We start from the raw sequence: 19,853 nt of genomic DNA, 5'->3' as shown, positions 1-19,853 counted from the left end.
CAGCAGCAGCATCTGTGAAACTGAGTCACTCTAACCCAATGAGTCAGGGAGACCGCCAAACACAGCTCCCCGCGACTGCGACCGGAGGGTGGGGAGGCAAGGGGCAGACGCCCCCGCCCAAGCCCGAGGGTCTTCAATCCGGTCCTCTTTACGTGTAACCACAGCCCTGAGGCAGGTGTCAGTTCCCCATTTCACAGAGAAGGAAACCGAGGACCGGAGGTTGTCGCTGGTCTCAGCCTCGTCATCGTGCATCTCTGGGCCTGTTTCATCCACCTGTAAACGGGGTGGCCGCAGCACCTACTCTGGAAGGTTAGAGCTGACCCTTGAACGTGGGTCTGAATCGTGCAGGTCCGCTAAGACGCGGGTTTTTCCAACAGTAACTACTACAGGATCGCCCTGTCCCTGGTTGGTTGAATCGCTAATACGGAGAACCGAGGGCCCCCTGTAAGTCATAAGTGGGCTTCCGACTGCCCCAACACCCTCCCCCCGAGCCACGGTCAAGGACCCACGGCAAAGGGTCTGAACGAGATCAACAGGCGACACGTAGAGCAGCCCTGCATTTTGTGCTTCTGAAACATCGGCAGCTGTCAGCCACCCTGCAAGGGCGGCCTCCCCCATCGCCATTAGCCGTTCCCCGCGGGCGGTGGGCACTCAACCCAGAACCGATTTCTCTCATGACACCCCCAGATCCACCGCACTGTTTCTCAACCCCTACTAGACTGGCTCCCTGGGGAAGGGGCCAAGCAAGCCCCTTGCACCCGGCAATGGCCTTGCATGTGAGAGAGGCTTGGTGTTTGCTGAAACACACTGGAAACAGAGGAGCCAGGAATTGGCTGTGTGTTACCATCTCCTTAGTGGCCACGGCTCCGCCGGGTTAGTGTCTTCCACGGGACAGGCCTTTAACCTTCCAGAGCGATGTCCTGTCTGCCCAAGTCCGCCAGCCCTTCCAGCTTCCTTCCTCGACACGATCCAGGTCCTCCACCCGGCCTTCCCCTTGCAGATGGGCCTCCTCTGTCACGGAGTCCTCGCTGGGCACCAGATGGGACGGAGCACTCCAGGCCCGCTGCCAGGCACAGGAAGGTCGAGGTGGCCGTACGTGCCGCTCTGGACGCTGGGCTGCGACCCCAGCCTTCGTCTATACTGGGGTTTTGCAGAGACGTGTGAACAGCTCCTGGCATCACAGACACTCGGTACTGGCACAGGATTGCGCAACAGCGGCGCTCTGGAATCCCTGGCTTTTTTCATGGATGCTCTTGTCAATCCGCATCTTTGAAAACAACGTTACATAGAGATTCTGCCCACTTTTTGCAGCTTGTAGAGATGTTTGGACCCTGAGAATATGATCAGTGCCTCCCCCCGCCCTTGTCTAGTACCTATTTCTTCTGTAAATGGCCTCAAACCCTCTTCTGGAAGGTAAGGCATAAAAAGCCCTCATCAGCCACTTACATCAAAGGAAGGCTGAGGACAGAGTGCCCTGGGGCACACCATAAACCACCCGATGGGCTCATCTGCAGGGAGCTGGTGGACAGTTACCCACTTTTGCTTTCCTAATGCTTTTGACTTTACCGTGTCCAGATTTCATCTGGTATGTTATTAAAATTAGACCCTGAGGCCAGTTTGCCATCACTTGGTCTTTTAAACTTTACCTTTCTTGCCTGAGTCACTTGCTGGTCCGTGCTCCCCAAGCAGTGGCGCTCGAAGGTCAGGGACGTGTGCTCCTCGGCTTCCTTTCCCGCCTATGCGCTTTCATACCCGTGTGCTTCTCTCCACTGAGAGCTCTGTGAAGCCCTGGGCGAGGCCCTGGTGTCCTAGCCACTGTTCTTCAGGTTCAGGGGACCTGAAGGATCTCAGAACAGCCAAGGGCTCTTATTCTCCAGCGGTCTGATCTTGAACTCCAACTCCTTGCAAACAGGTAGCCCCACCCTTTCCATACTGGAGCTAGTTCTCTTTGGCCAAAAAGACAGACACAAAGGGGGAGCTAGAGTGTAACTTTCTGTCAGTTCCCCTGGCCTCCGGCAGGTCTTTTTCACTTCCTGCCCTGACAACGGATGTGGTCTCTGAACTCCTTTCCTCAACGACAGAATGGAAACGCCTACTGGGAACCAGCTGTCACGGTAAACGGGACGGCGTGCGTGAACACGCCCCGGAAACACGAGGAAGTGCCTGCACACCGAGGGCCCCTCTGCTCTCGCCCACAGCGTCAAGTCTGCGGGGCAGGGAAGCCCCCTCGATGCTCCCACGACCCTTCCCTTCAGGACTCCCGTTCTGAGGCAGGAGGCCCGGTCCTCCCCAGAACCAGCGAGAGGAGCGCAGGAGGAAAGGACCTCGCTGGAGGATCACTTCGGCCCTGGATGCAGACGCTCTTCCTAGGGAGCAGGCCCGGCCAGCGTGTGGGAGCCCCCGCCTCCCAGGCTGCTGGCACGAGACCACTCCTCTGTGCCTATCCGGGACATCCTGGCCTGGTGGACCTTCAGCACCGAGCCCTGCCTTCAGACCTACAACCGTGGGGCAAGTCTCCGAGCACCAGTGGCCAGACCTGCGTCATCTCACCAGAATCACGGGAGGAGGAGCAGGGGTCAGAGGCGGCACGAGCCCAGGGCCTGGTTGGCAGCCCCGGGAACACACACACACCACCCCGCTCCCAGGCTTTCCACTGCAGGTGGGGGGCAGTGACCAGCAGGGACACCTAGTGGCAACAAGTCCCCAGGCTCCCAAGGCAGCCCCGCAGAATCAATGCCCATGGGGGGGGTGGTCTTTCCTTGAGATAGTTAAATTCAGTTTATATTCTATTTCCCGCTGTGAGACCACCACCCTAAAGGAATACTCTGCAGCTATTAAAAATGGGGCGCTGGGTGTGCGCAGTACCAAAAAAGGGGCTGCCGGGCTAATTCACCTTCCTCCTCCTGATTTCTTATCCTCATTCACTTTTGAACCCACCACAGACAATACCCAACTAGGAGAATCAATCATTTCCTCTAGGTCAGCTAAAACACACAACGGTGTCTACTACACAGCTCTACCTAAGCCTTTCCCCTCATTTTAATTTTCCTTCTAAAAGGAACAGAAGGAAGAGGTGCTGAGACACCTTATACCATGCAGACTAAATTCATTTGTAAAGATTACTTTACTCTCCTAGAAAAATACACATTGCAAATTTGAGGGCTACAACTTACCCACCTTAGAGAATTCCTGAGGGAGAGGGGGAGCCTCTGAATATCAGACTGTGTGGGGATGTGTGTGAGAGGCATGTTAAATATGGTTGGGTCAGGTGGACTTTTTTAAAAAATCTGTTTTTCCCTCATTTTTTTTTTTTTCTAAAAAAGGAAAAACAAATTGCCATCTGTCTGGCTTATCCCGTGTGCGTGCATGTATACAGAGGAACATTGTCGGGGAGGGGCTGTGTCATGCAACGAGGCAAAACCAAGACGACCTCCTTCGACGGGGAGTCTCAGTGTCGCAGGAGGAATGGGGGGCCCTGGCGCCGCTTCCCCTCGCTCCTACAAGACCCAGCGCGTCTGCGGTGCGGGGCAGAAAACACCATTCTCGCCCGAGGGTATTCCTATCTGAACGCGTCAGACGTCCTGCGAAAGGAAACAGGTCCACTTGAGAATATGAACGGTCGTGACTTCCGGTGCTCCTCAGGCGAGGCCGAATAATCCATGAACACATAACCCTTCTGGGCACCGTGATTCTGGCCCGGCCAGCAGAGGACCCTAGGAGCAGAGGCGGGCACAGCTGGGGACAAGAAGGGTCCAGAGACGGGCTGCTTCAGGGCGCTTTGGGAAGTGTCCTTTGTCCCAGCATTCCTAGGTGATGGCACTGGGGAGCCTGGTCTGTACTGCCAGTGTCACTCTGCAGAGGCCGCTCCAGGCTGAGAAGAAAGTGCATCTCAAGGCCAGTGAGGGCTGCAAAACGGTGTGCGGCGGGGCAGGAGGAGGACCGTTTCAGATGCCAATGGTCTGCAGAACCCGCCTCTCGTGGTCGTTGAGGTGGCCTGAGAACACCACGTAGCAGGGCTGCTGAGCAAACTGGCAGAGGAAGTCCGTGAGGTACGCCTGGAGGAACGGAGGAGGGAGGTGTCCCTGAGGGCGGGAACCTTCACACTAGTGCCAGTGCCCCGAGGGGCTCTAGGGAAGGTTCAACCCAGAGACTGAATCCCACAGGGATTTCCCAAGATCACACCTTGCAATCCACCCCTAGGACTTGGACGACACAGCCCCAGGAAGCTGGATTCCAACACGGGGCAGGGGTAGGAAGCCCCTGGGTGCAAAGTCCCCGCCCTCCCCCAGCCCTGCCCACCGGGCAAGACAAGGTCAGCCAGGAATGGTGCTCAAGCCACTGCTGCCTGCGAGACGCCGTCTCTGCACACCCTCACCTGCAGATCGACCTGATAGAGAGGATCCTTCAGGGCGTCAGGGTCGTCTTCCTCGTCATCCTCGTAGTAGTCCTCCTCTGGAGAGACACCAAGCCAGGGAGGGTCAGGGCACGGGCCCCGGGGGGCAGGCAGCACCCACATGGCTGAGGTCAAGGGGTACAAAAGCCCAAGGCACGTCCCTCGTGGGCCCACCGCTCGCCCTTTCCTGGGCGCCCTGTTCTCGGTACCAGTGTGCGCAGGGCTGGCCTCAACGCTCACCGTATTTACTTGTGGCAAGAATATCGGACAAGAGTTGGCCCGCTAGGCCGTCCTCCTCCTCGTCGTCGTCCTCGTCCTGGTCCTCCCACATGTCACTGGAGTCATCTGCATGGGGCCGAGAAGCAGCTGGAGCACACGCACGCATCTCTCTCCCACACCCAGACCGGCCAGGACACAAAAGCCCCGCGGGTTTCTGTGCTGCGGCCCCACGGGCCCCAGTGGTAAGAGGACCAGGCCAGATCCCCCACTAAGTCTGAATGGAAAAACTAAGCGTGCTGGTGGGGAGAGAACAGGCCGAGAGGCTCTTCAGAACAATCAGAGCCGGAAGGGCTGGCCTCCTGGCCACCCCCGAGGTGCTGCAGGCAGACCCTGGAGATCAGTCTGCGCCGCGGGGACTCAGCACACCCAGCCAGCGATCTGCAAGCCCGGGGCCTGGCTGCTAGTTCAGTCTCCACGGAGTGCGGGCACCTTGGCTCCACTCTGCAGGGGCGGCCTGGCGGGCGGCGTTGGCCTCCATGACGTTGGACAGCTCGTTGATGATCAGCTTCAGGATCTTGACCAGCAACGGAACGTTCGTCCAGCGCTCAGGGTCTGGGAAGGAAAGAGGAGGCCCCACGTCCGACTGTCCCTGGGCCGCCCACCCCCCCACCCCCGCAAGGCAGCCCTGCTCACCAGACACAGCGCACCGCCCCCGGCTCTCCACTGCCCAGACCACACCCAGCCCTGAGGCACGACGGAAAATTAAATAACTTCATTCTGCGCCACGTTACAGGAGTTTAGAAGTCAGGAGAGATGAGACACTTCAGGGACTAAAGGAGACAGGTTTTGCCAGTAAAAAAGCCTGGAAACCAGGGACCTGCATAGGGTGGAGCACTCCAGGCCCTGGGACTTGCAGTTTGAGAAGCAGCATAGGTGAGTGTAAACCTGCAGTTAAAGAAGGCAGCTCTAGGGCTTCCCTGGTGGTGCAGTGGTTAAGAATCCGCCTGCCAATGCAGGGGACACGGGTTCGAGCCCTGGTCCGGTAAGATCCCACATGCCGCGGAGCAACTAAGCCCGTGCGCCACAACTACTGAGCCTGCACTCTAGAGCCCGCGAGCCACGACTACTGAGCCTGCGCTCCGCAATGAGAAGCCACCTCGATGAGAAGCCCGCGCACCCCGCAACCAGAGAAAGCCTGCGTGCAGCAACGAAGACCCAATGCAGAAAAAATAAATTAATTAAAAAAAAAAAGGTTAAATTAAATGGTAAATTAAAAAAAAAAAAAGGCAGCTCTGCACTCTGCCCACACATCACCGGAGTCATGGGCCAAAGGCAATCAGACACAAAGACACTAGAAGTGGGCATCCAAGGCCCAGGGTGAAGCTGGATGCTGGGGATCCCTGTACCTGGGACTCCTGTCCACTTTCAGCAGCAGCAGGACCCACACGCTCTGCTCCACTGTCTACCTGGGGTTTTCTGCCGCTTCTTATCAAACCCATCACTAACAGTCATGTCTTAACCGCCTCCCAGCCCAGGTGTCCTGAGCCTCGGGGGCGGGGGTGGTGGTGGTGTGTGTGTGTGAGGGGAGCAGCGTCACCCACTCTTGGCCGACTTGGAGCGGGTGCGGGTGCCCTCGTCCAGGCCGTAGATCTCCTCCCCCTTCACGCGGATGTCCTGTAGCCGCTTGTCATCCGCGTTGATGCCGTGCTGGAGCAGCTTACACAGCGCCACAGAGCTGGCGAGGAAGAGCCAGAAAGGGCCGATCAGCTGCCCCCTCGGAGTTCACTCCAAGGAGACAAGCAGTTATGTCCCAACACTTGGAGGGTGAAAGTGCTTTCACAACTAATTAGGGGACAGAAGAGAGTTCGGCTGAAAAGGGGATTTCGTGTTCCTAAGGACGGTCGGATGAGAGCTGTCCTTGAACAGAGCCGGAGTGGGTGAGCAGCACAACGATATCCCCACCAGGAGGAGTGTGGGGTGATGAGACGCCGTGGATAAAGTCCAGGATGAAAAGTTAGAAAGCTGGGTTTATGAAGAAGAGGCAGCCGCCAGCAGCACTTGGCTGGGTGAAGGTGCGGGCAGGGGAGGGTCTCTAGCCAGCAGAGATCAAAAACACACGCTCTACCTGCGACGACTATCTTTTGGGAATTTCAAGATGGCAGCTACTTGACTATACAGTTTAGCCAGAAAGAAACAGAGGCAAAAGTAATGCAACGGGCAGCCGGGTACGTCAAGTCAGGGAAAGAGGCAGAAGGCCCAGAGGAGGAGGAGGAGGCCCCACCTGACTTTGCCCTCGTACTGCCCGTAGAAGAGGTGCTGCCGGCTGGTCCACTCGGCCATCACGAACTCCAGGGCAGGCTTGCCGGTGGGCCCCGGGAGGCTGCACAGGAACTCCAGGAGGGGCTCCAGCTGGGTGTGCACCAGGTGGGCGAACACCATGATCAGGGACTGGGGGGACAGGAGGACGCCGGCTTCAGGGACTCAGGCAGCCGGGCAGGAGACAGAGGGCCGCGTGGCCGCTTCCTCGCCAGCGTCACTGGGGCTGGGGCCGTCTTACCTGCATGACGCTGAGCGTCTCCGCCTGCTGCATCTTGCTGAGGATGGCACGGAGAATCTGGTCCAGGTTCTCGCCCAGCTCCCGCCCCGCCTTGGAGATGAGGGTGGACACGAGGCGGCCCACGAAGGCGGCAGTGAACTCGGAGGTGCGGGGGTCCAGGAGCTGGCTCACCACCTGCATCACGTACCACAGCCCATTGTGGCCCTGCTCGTCATGCCACTGGGCCACCTGCTCCAGCGTCACCGACACGTAGGCCCGCAGGCACTCACCACCATTCTGCGAGACAAGGGGGGGACCAGGTCAGCCGTGGGCACACAAGCCCTCCGTCTGCAGGGTCTGGGGGGCTCATCCCGCCGGAGTTGGGGCCGCGCCGTTGCAGACACGGGCGCGCACCACCCTGTCTCTGCTGTGCTGCATCGGCTAGCTCAGAAACGCGCGCTTCTCATCAAAGGGAGAACGGACACGCAAGCGGCATTTCAACCATGAAGCTCCACCTCTGGTACTGAGAAAACAGAGCTAAGACACAGCAGTAACTGGGGGGACTGCAGGTCTCTGCGAGAATAAAGCAGACCTCACACCAACCACGCTGCCTACAGATTTCCAAAGGCTGACCCCTTTGCCGACTTCATTAGTCTGTACGTCTACAGTCTCTTCCGCCGCCGCAGCACCCCCACACAGATAGTAGGACGGCTGGCACTCACACCTCTGAGACGCACAGAACGTCTTGGTTTTAGCAGTCGGAACCCTTCCTGGGTCCTCTGGGTAAATACAGATTTGAGGGGTTTCTATCTCAAAGACAGGAAATGGCGTCCCACTTCTCAGCCTGCTGCACACGCACCGCGGCTTGGACGCCGGCGTGGTGCACCTGCACGGAGATACCTGCATGGTGGCGTTGTCGTCCGTGTGGAGGGTGCACTGGGCCACAGCAGGGAAAGCCTGGCAGATAAGCAGCTGGGAGAGGGGGGGCTTCGTGTTCCGCACGACCGTGGTCAGGATGTCAATGGCCGTCTGCAGGAGAGAAGTCAGGCTTGCCTCTGGGGTGGGCGGAGGGGGCCCAACAACAAGATCCTTACTGTGCGGAGCCCACCCACCAACCCAGAGACACTCATGATGAAAGGCACGTTTCTGGAAGAAGAAGACAGCAGAGGGTACTCTCAGTCTCCTGGCGGCGGCTCACCACTTGAGAAGCCATGGGGGTGGGCGGGGGCAGAGGGTGACTGGACAGCCAGGGACAGTGTCATCATGGGACTGTCCAATCACCGAGGGCACCTTGGGAACAAGAGCTCCCTTCTGAAAGCCTCGAGAACTGCCCACTGTCCTTGTGGGTGAAGTAGCCCAGGAACATCACCCCGTGAACATATCACGCTGCTGGTCGGCGTCCGCGGGGTGGGATCTCGGGGGGCTCGTGCAGGGCTCGCTCGCGCTCTCTCATCCCCACCCTGGCCCCGTAACGACTGCCGTACCGCACAGAGCCCCGCAGGGATCTTGTCTGCTGGTGCCTGCATGATGCTGACCAGGGTGGGAATCAGCCTCATCTGCATGGGGCCCTGGCAGGCTTCAATCTGGGACAGCTCCTTGAAGATGTCCTGAGCCAGCGAGGCGACCACAGGATCTGAAGTGGAGAAGGCAACACGAGTCCCCCCGCCTGGTGGTCTGTGTGTGCTTCTGCCTTAATGCTGCCTGTTGTTTGGCCCTAACCGAAGTGAACAACTTCCACTTTGTTTTTTTTTTTTTTAGAAATTTCATGTAATGTCTGAAACATTTACATTAACATATTTCCATACAAATAACCCAAAGAAAGTTTAGTATTAGTTGTTTTTTGTTTGTTTGTTTTTTTATACAGCAGGTTCTTACTAGTCATCAATTTTATACACATCAGTGTATACATGTCAATCCCAATCTCCCAATTCAGCACACCACCATCCCCACCCCACCGCGGTCTTCCCCCCTTGGTGTCCACACGTTTACAACTTCTGCTTTGATTACACATCACTGACCCGGAACCTACTGGGGCCACCTGAGTAACCGGAAAAGCAGGGAGAGCTGCTAGCTGTCTGGGAGACAGCATGTGTGTGATCTCATGAAGTCAGGGACGAGTCAGCAACAGCTATTCCTAAAACAAAACCTGCCTCTTTTTCTGGGACAAATCTTTAACGTCTGTATCCTTGTGAAACTTGGACTGATTATGAAAACAAATGCTTAAGGGGAAAAAAAGCCCCCACTGATACTTTGTTAAGAAGACATCAGTCTCGGAAACTGCCCAAGCACTGACTCTTCCCAGGTTCCCACGTGTCGACGAGGACCACGTACATCTCCTGGGGGTGGGCACCATGCACAAGAACTCGCAAAGCCATCGGAGGGCAAAAGGTAAAGCCTTCCAAAAGCAGAGCCTCGTGAAGAAATGCAACTTCAGCTCGACCTGCTTTATGTAAGAAAAATATATAAGAAAAATATAAACGCCCTCCTCTATCTAGCATGAGACAACGTATGCAGTGTGCAGGGCACTAAGACACACGTTAAAAGTTCACTGCAGCGTTGTCCATAATAGACAAAAACTGTAAACAACCCAGAGGTCCATGAACAGCATGGGTAAATAAATGATGGTATTTATGGAATAAACACTATGTGACGGGTGGAGAGAATGAGGACTATCTAAGACTGCAGTGTGGAACCCTCCTTAGGACACATTTTTAAGTGAAAAAATGAATTGAATAAAATGTTCAGTACAACATCATGTTACATAACCAACCCCCTTCCAAGCTTCAATACTCGCTCTTCAGATACAAATGTCCTCAATATTTCTAATACACACTCACTGCAGAAAAACTTAAAATGCAGGAAAGTATTAAAGGAAAAAACACACCTGTAATTCCACCACCTAGAGATAACTACCCTTAACATTTTGATGCATTTTCTTCTGGTGTTTTTTCTATATACATATCCACACATACATCCTTTTCTAAAGCAAAACCAAAACTTGGGGTTATATTCTACGCATTTTGGAAAACAATCTATTCACTTACAAGGTGAGCGCTTCCTCATGGCTTTAACAATTCCTTTGAGGATGGATTATTAACGGCTGCAAAGCATTCCATTTTATGGATATAATTAATTAACCTCTTATTATTTCCAAATTTTTGCTACTATAAAGAACATGCGACGAACACCTTATTCATAAACCTTTGCATGTATCTCCCTTCTTCACTTTTCCTTTTCTAGTTATAGTTCTAGGCTTCTTCTTTTAGGAAGCTTTTGATTTAGTTGCTCAATTCCCTTACTTTACTGTCAAAGTCCTGAATTATACGTCTTGCTGGTTAGCTTTCTTCATTATCTTTCTTCCCAGTTCTTACTAGACAATGAGAGTTACAGGCATAGGTTCTCTGCTGTTTAGTGCTGCTGGATCTATAGCACGACCCTACTCTCGCAAATTCAAAGTCACATTCTTTGCTTCTAATGCTAAGACCATCAAGATCCAGGGAAGCGCTCACGCGACCCCGCCCCCCTCACCGCCCCCCCCCCCCCGCCCCCGCAACCTGCCTCGCGCGTACCGTTACTGTACTTTAGGAAGATGGCGATGGTGAAGGGGCAGATTTTGCTCTCCATGCTTGCTGTGAACTCTGGGTCTACCGTACAAACGATGCACAGGGTCTCCATCACCAGGTTGAGGACCTCTGAGCTGAACTGAGCCGCCAGGTGAATTAAGCCATCCAGGATACTGGGGAGGAAGGGCTGAAGCACGTGGGTGCTCTCTGAGACTTTCAGCTGGTCGCAATAACTGGAGAGCAAGAAATAAGCAAGAACTACTCACCAGCGGGTACCTCAATTCCTGGTTTTTCCAATCAGCATTACGTGTTACAGCATTTACAAGTGAAGCTTTATGAAGCTACTTCCAGAGCTCATTAAGTTTTTACATCTTTCTGTGGCTTTTTTTTTAGAACTATCACCACCACCATTTCTATGTTTTCTAATTTATTTCTGCTTTGGTCTTTGTTATTTCCTTTAAAATTTCTTTCATCCCTCTATTTCGTTTTGAAGCAAATCCCAGTCATGGTTACATCCAAATTATTAAGATATTAAGTCAAATGACTTATGATTCCTCAGACTATTGTTTTAGTCACATTCCTAAGATATATATATATATAATTTTCCAAACAGTGTTTTTAAATCTTTTCCAATACAACTGTTATTTAGTAGGAGACTATTATTTAACTTTCATGTTATAAAGATTTTATACTTTTTGGAGTTTTTTTGCATCCTAAGATGAGATCAATGTATATAAACATTTTACACATACTTACAAAACTAGTGTACTATTTGCAGGGTTTAAAAGTTTGTTTTCAAAACAGAAACAGACTCACTGACGTAAGAGTACGAATTTATGGTTACGGGGGGGTGGGAGGGATAGACTGGGAGTTTGGGATTGACATGTACACGTGGCTATATTTAAAATAGATAACCAACAAGGACCTACTGTATAGCACAGGGAACTCTGCTCAACACTCTTTAATAACCAAGATGGGAAAAGAATTTGAAAAAGAATAGATACATGTATATGTATAACTGAATCACTCTGCTGTACACCTGAAACCAACACAACATTGTTAATCAACTATACTCCAATATAAAATAAAAATTTAAAAATTTAAAAAAAGGAAATTTTATTTCTTAAAAAAAAGTTTGTTTTCTATACATAGTTCTACCTTATTTGCCTCTTATTCAATCAATAAATATTTACTGGGTGCTGCTTACCATGTCCAATGGGATACAATTATTAAAAATATATCATCTAAGTCTTTACTTTTATTATTTTCAGAACTGTAATAAAAGTCAATAAAAACATTGTTTCTCTATGTTAAAAGAACCTAGTGCAGAAACAAGGCCCCCCGACCCCAGATTCACAATAAATGGTTTTTCTTAACTTAATTTTTAAGTGTCTTACAACCATATTATTTGTGTCAGCTGCTGGGTTCAAAGATCCACAGTGACTAGTAAACCTGTGGGCTTAGATCTCAGATTTGTTCAGATTCTTTGTTTTTTGGTCCATAACATCTTTTTTTTTAGCCACACTGCGCGGCTTGCGGGATCTTAGTTCCCCAACCAGGGATCGAACCCGGGCCCTCGGCAGTGAAAGCGCCAATAACTGCTGGATTGTCAGGGAGTTCCTCATCTATAACATCTCTATGTTCAATGCCACCGTGCTCTAATCTAACTCCTCCTTAAGAGCTGGCTCAGCGTCTGGCTGTGGGCAGCTCTTGGCTCGTCAGACTAGGTTCTGCATCCATCGCCACTGGGACTGAGTGGTGCCCTACCTCTTCCCGCTGCTTCTCGTTCTAAGGGTTTACAGAGTCTGGGAGACCACAGAGTGCATCATCTGGCCAGATCATATGGGATCTTCCATGCCATGCTAAGGAGGTTAGACTTTATCCTGGAAGCCAGTGTATATCAAAGTTTTTTTTTTTTTTTTTACAAATTACTCCTAACACCTAATCTCTTCTTTGCCCTACCCCACAGTTTTCAGGGAAAACTGACATCCCAGGAAAATGCTCTATATTTATCCTGTGGCCTCATGGACCATCCGGTATACTCTGACTTTCTTCCGGGTACCTGTATCCCAGAGTTCGAAGAGCACAACCAGAGTCATGAGTTTTAATTTTCAGGCACAAGAAGCTGAGCACACGAGCCAGGGCAGCCACAGTGGGAGAGGGAGGAAGGGAGGAGAGGCGAAGGAACCAAGCCCTGGCAGAGAGCTGGCATCTCTGGGAGTACAGACCTCTATCTTTAGGTATAAGATCTAAAGGTACAAGATCTGTACTTTTACTATAACAGGGACTACAGGTAGGGTAGGCCTGGAGGTGGTAAACAGTAAGCTCAGTAGTGGATGTGTTAGTTTCCAGGTGCTTGTAAGATACCCATCCTGGTATAGACAGTAAGCACATACATTAATTTGGAGCTCTGGAGAAAGGCTGGCATAAATATGATTAGAGAAATGAGACACAAGTGGAAGTATCTGTCAATCAATATCTTGTTTCAGAAATGGTTTAAGGCAGTTTGCAATAATACATACACTACGACATGAATGAATATATTAAAACTGGGGTAAAAGAGAGAAAAGCCAAGGTGGTATGATGACCAGGAAAGGGTTGCTGGTGACATGAGAATGAGCAGTTTCGGTGACGTGATGAGAATATAAGCCAGACTGAAACTGGCTGGAAAACTGAAGAGGGAAATGGCCAAATGGAGAATCCTGGCTGTGAAAGAACGCACAGCTAGCATCCCTTCACAGGAAGCTCTTAACCTGGGGTCCACTCTTCCACACATGATGTAAAATTTTATAAACAGGTATGAGTGTCCATTTCTTTGCTGTGCACGTTCATGGCTTTTGTCACTTTTCCAGAGACAGCTGTTACACCTTTCCAGAAAACCAATGCCCATGTAGCCAGAGAAATGAAAACTATTAAACAAAAGAGAGTTCTCGTCATGTATTTTTTCTGATTATAAGAGTAATATAAAATTTAAGCAAACTTTAAGTTTCTTTAAATTTAAATTCTTCTCAGCTTTACTGCGGCGTGACCGACCTATAAAATGGTTAGCTATGTACACTGTGGTGACTGGACGTGCATGCACAGCGTGAAAGGTTTCCCACATCCAGGTCACTGACACGTCCATCATCTCAGATTTACCTTCTTCTGGGTGAGAACACTAATTTCTACGTCCCGTTACATGATGCAGTCACCATATCTCACGTTAGATCCTCAGCCCTTGGTCATCTGACCGACGACAGCGTGTATCCTTTTATCAATCTCTCCATGTTCCCCACGCTCAGCAACCTCCTTCCTGCTCTCCTTTACAAAGGGTTGGGCTTTTTGAAAGGTTCCACATATAAGTGATACCGTGCAGCATTCGTCTTCCTCTGTGTGGCTTATTTCACTCAGCACCATGCCCTCAAGGTCCATCCAAGCTGCTGCAAATGGCAGGCTTTCCCTCCTTCTCGCAGCTGAGTTATATTATGGTCCACTGAATACTCACACATCTCCTTCATCCACTCATCCACCGATGCACACTCAGGTTGTTTCCACGTCTCGGCCACTGTGAATAATGCTGCGATAAACACAGGAGTGCAGACACCTCTTCGAGATCTTGTTTTCATTTCCTTTGGATATATACCCAGAAATGGGACTGCTGGATCAAATGGTAGTTCTATTTTTAAATTTTTTTAGGACCCTCCATACTGTTTTCCAGTGGCTGCACCAATTTACATTCCCACCAGCAGTGCACAAGGGCTCCCTTTTCTCCACACCCTCACCAACCTTGTTATTTCTTGTCTTTTTTTTTTAAATAATTTTTTTTAACTGTGTTAATTTTATTTATTTATTTATTTATTTATGGCTGTGTTGGGTCTTCGTTTCTGTGCGAGGGCTTTCTCTAGTTGTGGCAAGCGGGGGCCACTCTTCATCGCGGTGCGTGGGCCTCTCACTATCGCGGCCTCTCTTGTTGCGGAGCACAGGCTCCAGACGTGCAGGCTCAGTAATTGTGGCTCACGGGCCCAGTTGCTCCACGGCATGTGGGATCTTCCCAGACCAGGGCTCGAACCCGTGTCCCCTGCATTGGCAGGCAGATTCTCAACCACTGCGCCACCAGGGAAGCCCTTTTTTTTTTTTTTAATTTATTTACTTATTAATTTTTTTGGCTGTGTTGGGTCTTCATTTCTGTGCGAGGGCTTTCTCTAGTTGTGGCAAGCGGGGGCCACTCTTCATCGCGGTGCGCGGGCCTCTCACTATCATTGCCTCCCTTGTTGCGGAGCACAGGCTCCAGACGCGCAGGCTCAGTAGTTGTGGCTCACGGGCCTAGCTGCTCCGCGGCATGTGGGATCTTCCCAGACCAGGGCTTGAACCCGTGTCCCCTTCATTAGCAGGCAGATTCTCAACCACTGCGCCACCAGGGAAGTCCCATATTTCTTGTCTTTTTGATGATAGCCATTCTAACAAGTCTGAGGTGGTAGCTCATTGTGGTTTTGATTCGCATTTTCCTGATAACTAGTGATGTTGAGCACTCTTTCATGTACCTGTTGGCTATCTGTATGTCTTCTTTAGAAAAAGTGTCTATTCAAGTCCTCTGCCATTTTTAAAAATCAGATTATTTGCTATTGAGTTGTATGAGTTTTTCATATATTTTGCATATTAACTGCTTATCAGATAAATGGTTTGCAAATATTTTCTCCCATTCAGTAGGTTGCCTTTTCATTTGGCTGATGGTTTCCTTTGCTGTGCTTTTTTAGTTTGATGTAGTCCCACTTGTTTACTTTTGCTTTTGTTGCCAAATACAAAAAATCATTGCCAAGACAAATGTCAAGGAGTTTAAATTTTATGTTTTCCTCCAGGAGTCTTATGGTTTCAGGTCTTAGGTTCAAGTCTTTAATTTATTTTGAGTTGACCTAAGCATACGGTGTAAGATAAGGGTCCAGTTTTTCGAACACCATTTATTGAAGAGACTGTCCTTCCCCCAGTGTATATTCTTGGCTCCTCTGTCATAAAATAATTGACCATATAAGTGTGGGTTTATAGCTGGGCTCTCTGCTCCACTGATCTCTGCTCCACTGATCTCTGTGTCTGTTTTTATGCCAATACCACACTGTTTTGATTACTGTAGCTTTGTAATATAGTTTAAAATCAGGAAGTGTGATGCCTCCAGCTTTTTCTTTCTCAAGATTGCTTTGGCTATTCAGGGTCTCTTGTGATTCCACATAAATGTTAGAATTGTTTGTTCTTCTATGAAAAATGCCACTGGAATTTTGATGGGGTTGCACTGAATCTGTACATTGCTTTGGGTAGTTTGGACATTTGAAAAATATTCATTATTCCAATCAATGAACATGAAACATCTTTCTATTTGTGTCTTCTTCAATCTTTCATCGACGTCTTATAGTTTTCTGTGTACAGATCTTTCACCATCTTGGTTAAATTTATGCTTAGGCATTTTATTGTTTTTGATGCAATTGTACAGGAGATTTTTTTTAAATTTCTCTTTGTGATAGTTCATTATTTCTTCTTTTCTTTTCTCATTGCTCTGGCTGGGACTTCCAGTACTATGTTGAATAGGAGTGGTAAGAGTGGGTACCCTTATCTTGTTCTTCATCTTAAGAGAAAAAGCTTTCAGCCTTTCACTGTTGAATATGATGTTAGCTGGGGGGGTTGTCATATATGGCCTTTATTGTGTTGGGATATGTTCCTTCTATACACTTTGTTGAAAGTTTTTGTCATGAATGAGTATTCAATTTTGTCAAATGCCTTTTCTGCATCTATTAAGATACTCATGTGATTTTTTATTTTTCACTCTATTAATTGGTGTATGACATTTATTAATTTATGTATGTTGAACCATCCTTGCATCCCAGGGATAGATCCCACTTGATCATGGTGTGTGATCCTTTTACTGTGTTGTTGAATTCAGTTTGCTAGTATTGTGTTGAGAATCTCTGCGTCTATATTCATCAGGCATACTGGCCTGTAGTTTTCTTTTCCTGTAGTGTCCTTGTATGGCTTTGTTATCAGGGAATGCTGGCCTAGTAAAATGAGTTTGGAAATGTTCCCTCCTCTTCAATTTTTTGGAAAGAGTTTGAGAAGGACTGGTATTAATTCTTCTTTAAATGTTTGTAGAACTTACCAGTGAAACCATCTGGTCCTGGGCTTTTCTCTTACGGGAGGTTTTTTGTTTTTTTTTTTTTTTTTTTTTTTTTACGGGAGGTTTTTGATTACTGACTCACTCTCCTTGTTAGTTATTGGTCTGTTCAGATTTTCAATTTTCTTTATGATTCAGTTTTGTTAGGCTGTATGTTTCTAGGAATTTATGCATTTCTTTTAGGTTATCCAATTTGTTGGCATATACCTGTTCACAGTCGTCTCTTATGAACCTTTGTCTTTCTGTGTTATCAGTTGTAAAGTTTCCCCTCTCATTTCTGATTCTGTACTTGAGCCTTCTCTCTCTTCTTTTCAGTCTAGCTAAAGTCTGTCAATTTTGTTTATCTTTTCAAAAAACCAGCTCTTAGTCTCACTAAATTTTTCTAATATTTTTCTGCTCTTTATTTTATTTATTGCTGCTCTCATCTTCCTACTGCTACCTTTGGGCTTAGTTTGTTCTCTAATTCCTGAGGTATAAAGTTAGGTTGTTTGAGATCTTTCTTTTTTCTTAATGTAGGTGTTCTTATCTATAAACTTCCTTCTTAAAACTCCTTTTGCTGCATCCCATAAGTTTTGGTATTTGTATTTTCCATTTTCGTGTGTTTTAGAATATCTTTATCATTTTTAAAAATTAATTTATTATTTATTTTTGGCTGCGTTGGGTCTTCATTGCTGTGCGTGGCCTTTCTCTAGTTGCGGTGAGCAGGGGCTACTCTTCATTGCAGTGTGTGGGCTTCTCATTGCGGTGGCTTCTCTTGTTGTGGAGCACGGGCTCTAGGTGCACAGGCTTCAGTAGTTGTGGCATGCGGGCTCTAGAGTACAAGTTCAGTAGTTGTGGCTCACGGGCTTAGGTGCTCTGCAGCTTGTGGGATCTTCCCAGACCAGGGCTCGAACCCGTCTCCCCTGCATTGGCAGGCAGATTCTTAACCGCTGCACCACCAGGGAAGTCCCTCAGAATATTCTTAGATCTCTCTTTTGAGTTCTTTGATCCACGGGTTGTTTAGAAGTGTGTTGTTTAATTTCCATATATTTGTGATTTTTCCAGTTTTCCTACTGTAACTGATTTCTATTTCATCTCAACATGATCAGAAAAGATACTTGGTATTATTTTAATGTTAAATTCACTAAAACCTGCTTCATGACTTATCCTGGAGAATGCTCCATGCATGCTTGGGAAGGATGTATGTTCTGCTGCTGTTGGATGGAATGTTCTGTATGTCTGTTGGGTTCATTTGGTTGAAAGTATAGTTTAAGTCCAATGTTTCCCTATTGATTTTCTGTTTGGATGAGCATATCCATTGTTGAGGGTGGGGTATAAATCTCCTGCTATTATTGTACTGTTGTCTATTTCTCCTTTCAGATATTGATATTTGCTTAATATATTTAGGTGCTCTGATGGCAGGTGCACATATATTTATAATTGTTGTATCTTCCTGATGAATTAACCCCCTTATCATATAATGACCTTTGTTTCTTGTTACAGCTTTTGAATTAAAGTACTTTGTCTGATAAAAGTACAGATACCTTCACTCTCTTTTGGTTTCTACATACACGGAATATCTTTTTCCATCCCTTTACTTTGAGCCTATGTGTGTACTAAAACCTATATTCTCTTTTAGGCAGCATATAGTTGGGTCTTCTTTTTCAATCCATTCAGCTACTTTGACTTTTAATTGGAGAATTTAATCCATTTATATTTAAAGTAATTTTTGATAAGTAAGCCCATTTTATTAACTGCCATTTTATTAATTGTTTTCTGGCTCTTCTGTAGTTCCCTGTTCCCCTGACCTTTCTCTCTGGCTGTCTTCCTTTGTGAATGGTGATCTTCCATGGTGGAATGCTTTGACTCCTTTCTCTTTATCTTTTGTGCATCTATCATAGATTTTTGCTTTGTGGCTACCATAAGACATTTTATAGATATGATAGTCTATTTCACACTGACAACTTAACTTTGACTGCATACAAAAATTCTACCCCTTTATTCTCTTCCTTTAATGTTTCTGATATCACGATTTAACTTTTATACTGTGTATTCATAATAATAATCACAAAGTATTTAGCTAGTTATTTTTAACACTTTCATCCTTTAACCTTTATACTAGAGTTAGGTGGTTAACACACCACCGTATTACAGTATCAGAGTATTCCGAATCGATTATATACTTACCTGTATCAGTGTGTTATATATTTTCACATTATTAATTAGCATCCTTTCATTTCAGCTTGAAGCACTCCTCTTAGCATTTCTTGTAAGGCAGGTCTAGTGGTGAAGAACCCCTTCAGCTTTGTTGTCTGGGAAAGTCTTTATCTTGTCTTCAGTTCTGAAGGACAACTTTCCTAGCTAAAGCACTCTTGGTTGGCAGTTTTTTCTTTCAGCACCTAGACTATATCATCCCACTGTCTCCTGTCCTGCAAAGTTTCTGCTGAGAAATCTGTTGCTAGCCTTATGGGAGTTCCCTTGCATGAGAGAAAAGTTTTTTCCTCTTGTTGCTTTGAAAATTCACTCTTTGTCTTTGATTTTAGATAGTTTTTACTACATTTTGTCTTGGAGAAGATCACCCTGGATTGAAATTTTGGGGTGATATATTAGCTTTATAACCAGGAGGTACAAATCTCTCCTCAGATTTGGGAAGTTCTCAGCCATTATTTCTTTAAAAAGCTTTTTGCCCCTTCTCCCTCTCTTCTCCTGGGACTCCAATAATTCGTAGACTGCTTCTCCTAAAGATATCCCACAGTTCACGTTTTCTTCCTTGTTTTTCATTCTTTATTCTCTATCCTCCTCTGACTGGATGATTTTGAAGGTTCTGTCTTCTATTTCACAGGCTTTTCCTTCTGCCTGATCCATTCTGCTACTGATGCTCTCTACTGCATTTTTCCATTTCATTCTCTGTATCCTTCAGCTCCAGAATTTGTTTGGTTCTTTTTTATGATTTCTCTCTTTGTTGAACTTCTCATTTTGTCTGTGAGTTGTTTTTCTAATTTCATGGAATTGTCTTTCTGTGTTTTCTTG

The 19,853-nt window shown here is 48.0% G+C and overlaps 1 protein-coding gene across 2 annotated transcripts in view; it reads right to left on the bottom strand.

Annotated features, from left to right (window-relative positions):
• Positions 1 to 3,105: 3,105 nt before the first annotated feature.
• The window catches only part of IPO9 (importin 9), a 47,229-nt gene continuing 30,481 nt past the window's right edge, over positions 3,106 to 19,853 (bottom strand). For both annotated transcript variants that reach the window (XM_057548902.1, XM_057548907.1), the window contains exons 15-24: positions 10,718 to 10,944; positions 8,633 to 8,781; positions 8,049 to 8,177; positions 7,170 to 7,445; positions 6,894 to 7,060; positions 6,214 to 6,347; positions 5,102 to 5,224; positions 4,634 to 4,738; positions 4,376 to 4,452; positions 3,106 to 4,055 (exon numbers count right to left, since the gene is read on the bottom strand). In XM_057548902.1, the coding sequence (XP_057404885.1) occupies positions 3,945 to 4,055; positions 4,376 to 4,452; positions 4,634 to 4,738; positions 5,102 to 5,224; positions 6,214 to 6,347; positions 6,894 to 7,060; positions 7,170 to 7,445; positions 8,049 to 8,177; positions 8,633 to 8,781; positions 10,718 to 10,944 (1,498 nt within the window). In that variant the 3' untranslated portion in view covers positions 3,106 to 3,944. The remainder of the gene's footprint in view (positions 4,056 to 4,375; positions 4,453 to 4,633; positions 4,739 to 5,101; positions 5,225 to 6,213; positions 6,348 to 6,893; positions 7,061 to 7,169; positions 7,446 to 8,048; positions 8,178 to 8,632; positions 8,782 to 10,717; positions 10,945 to 19,853) is intronic.

Source organism: Balaenoptera acutorostrata, chromosome 1 (assembly GCF_949987535.1).
Source record: "Balaenoptera acutorostrata chromosome 1, mBalAcu1.1, whole genome shotgun sequence".
NCBI lineage: Eukaryota > Metazoa > Chordata > Mammalia > Artiodactyla > Balaenopteridae > Balaenoptera > Balaenoptera acutorostrata.
This window is presented reverse-complemented; position numbering and strand designations above follow the sequence as displayed.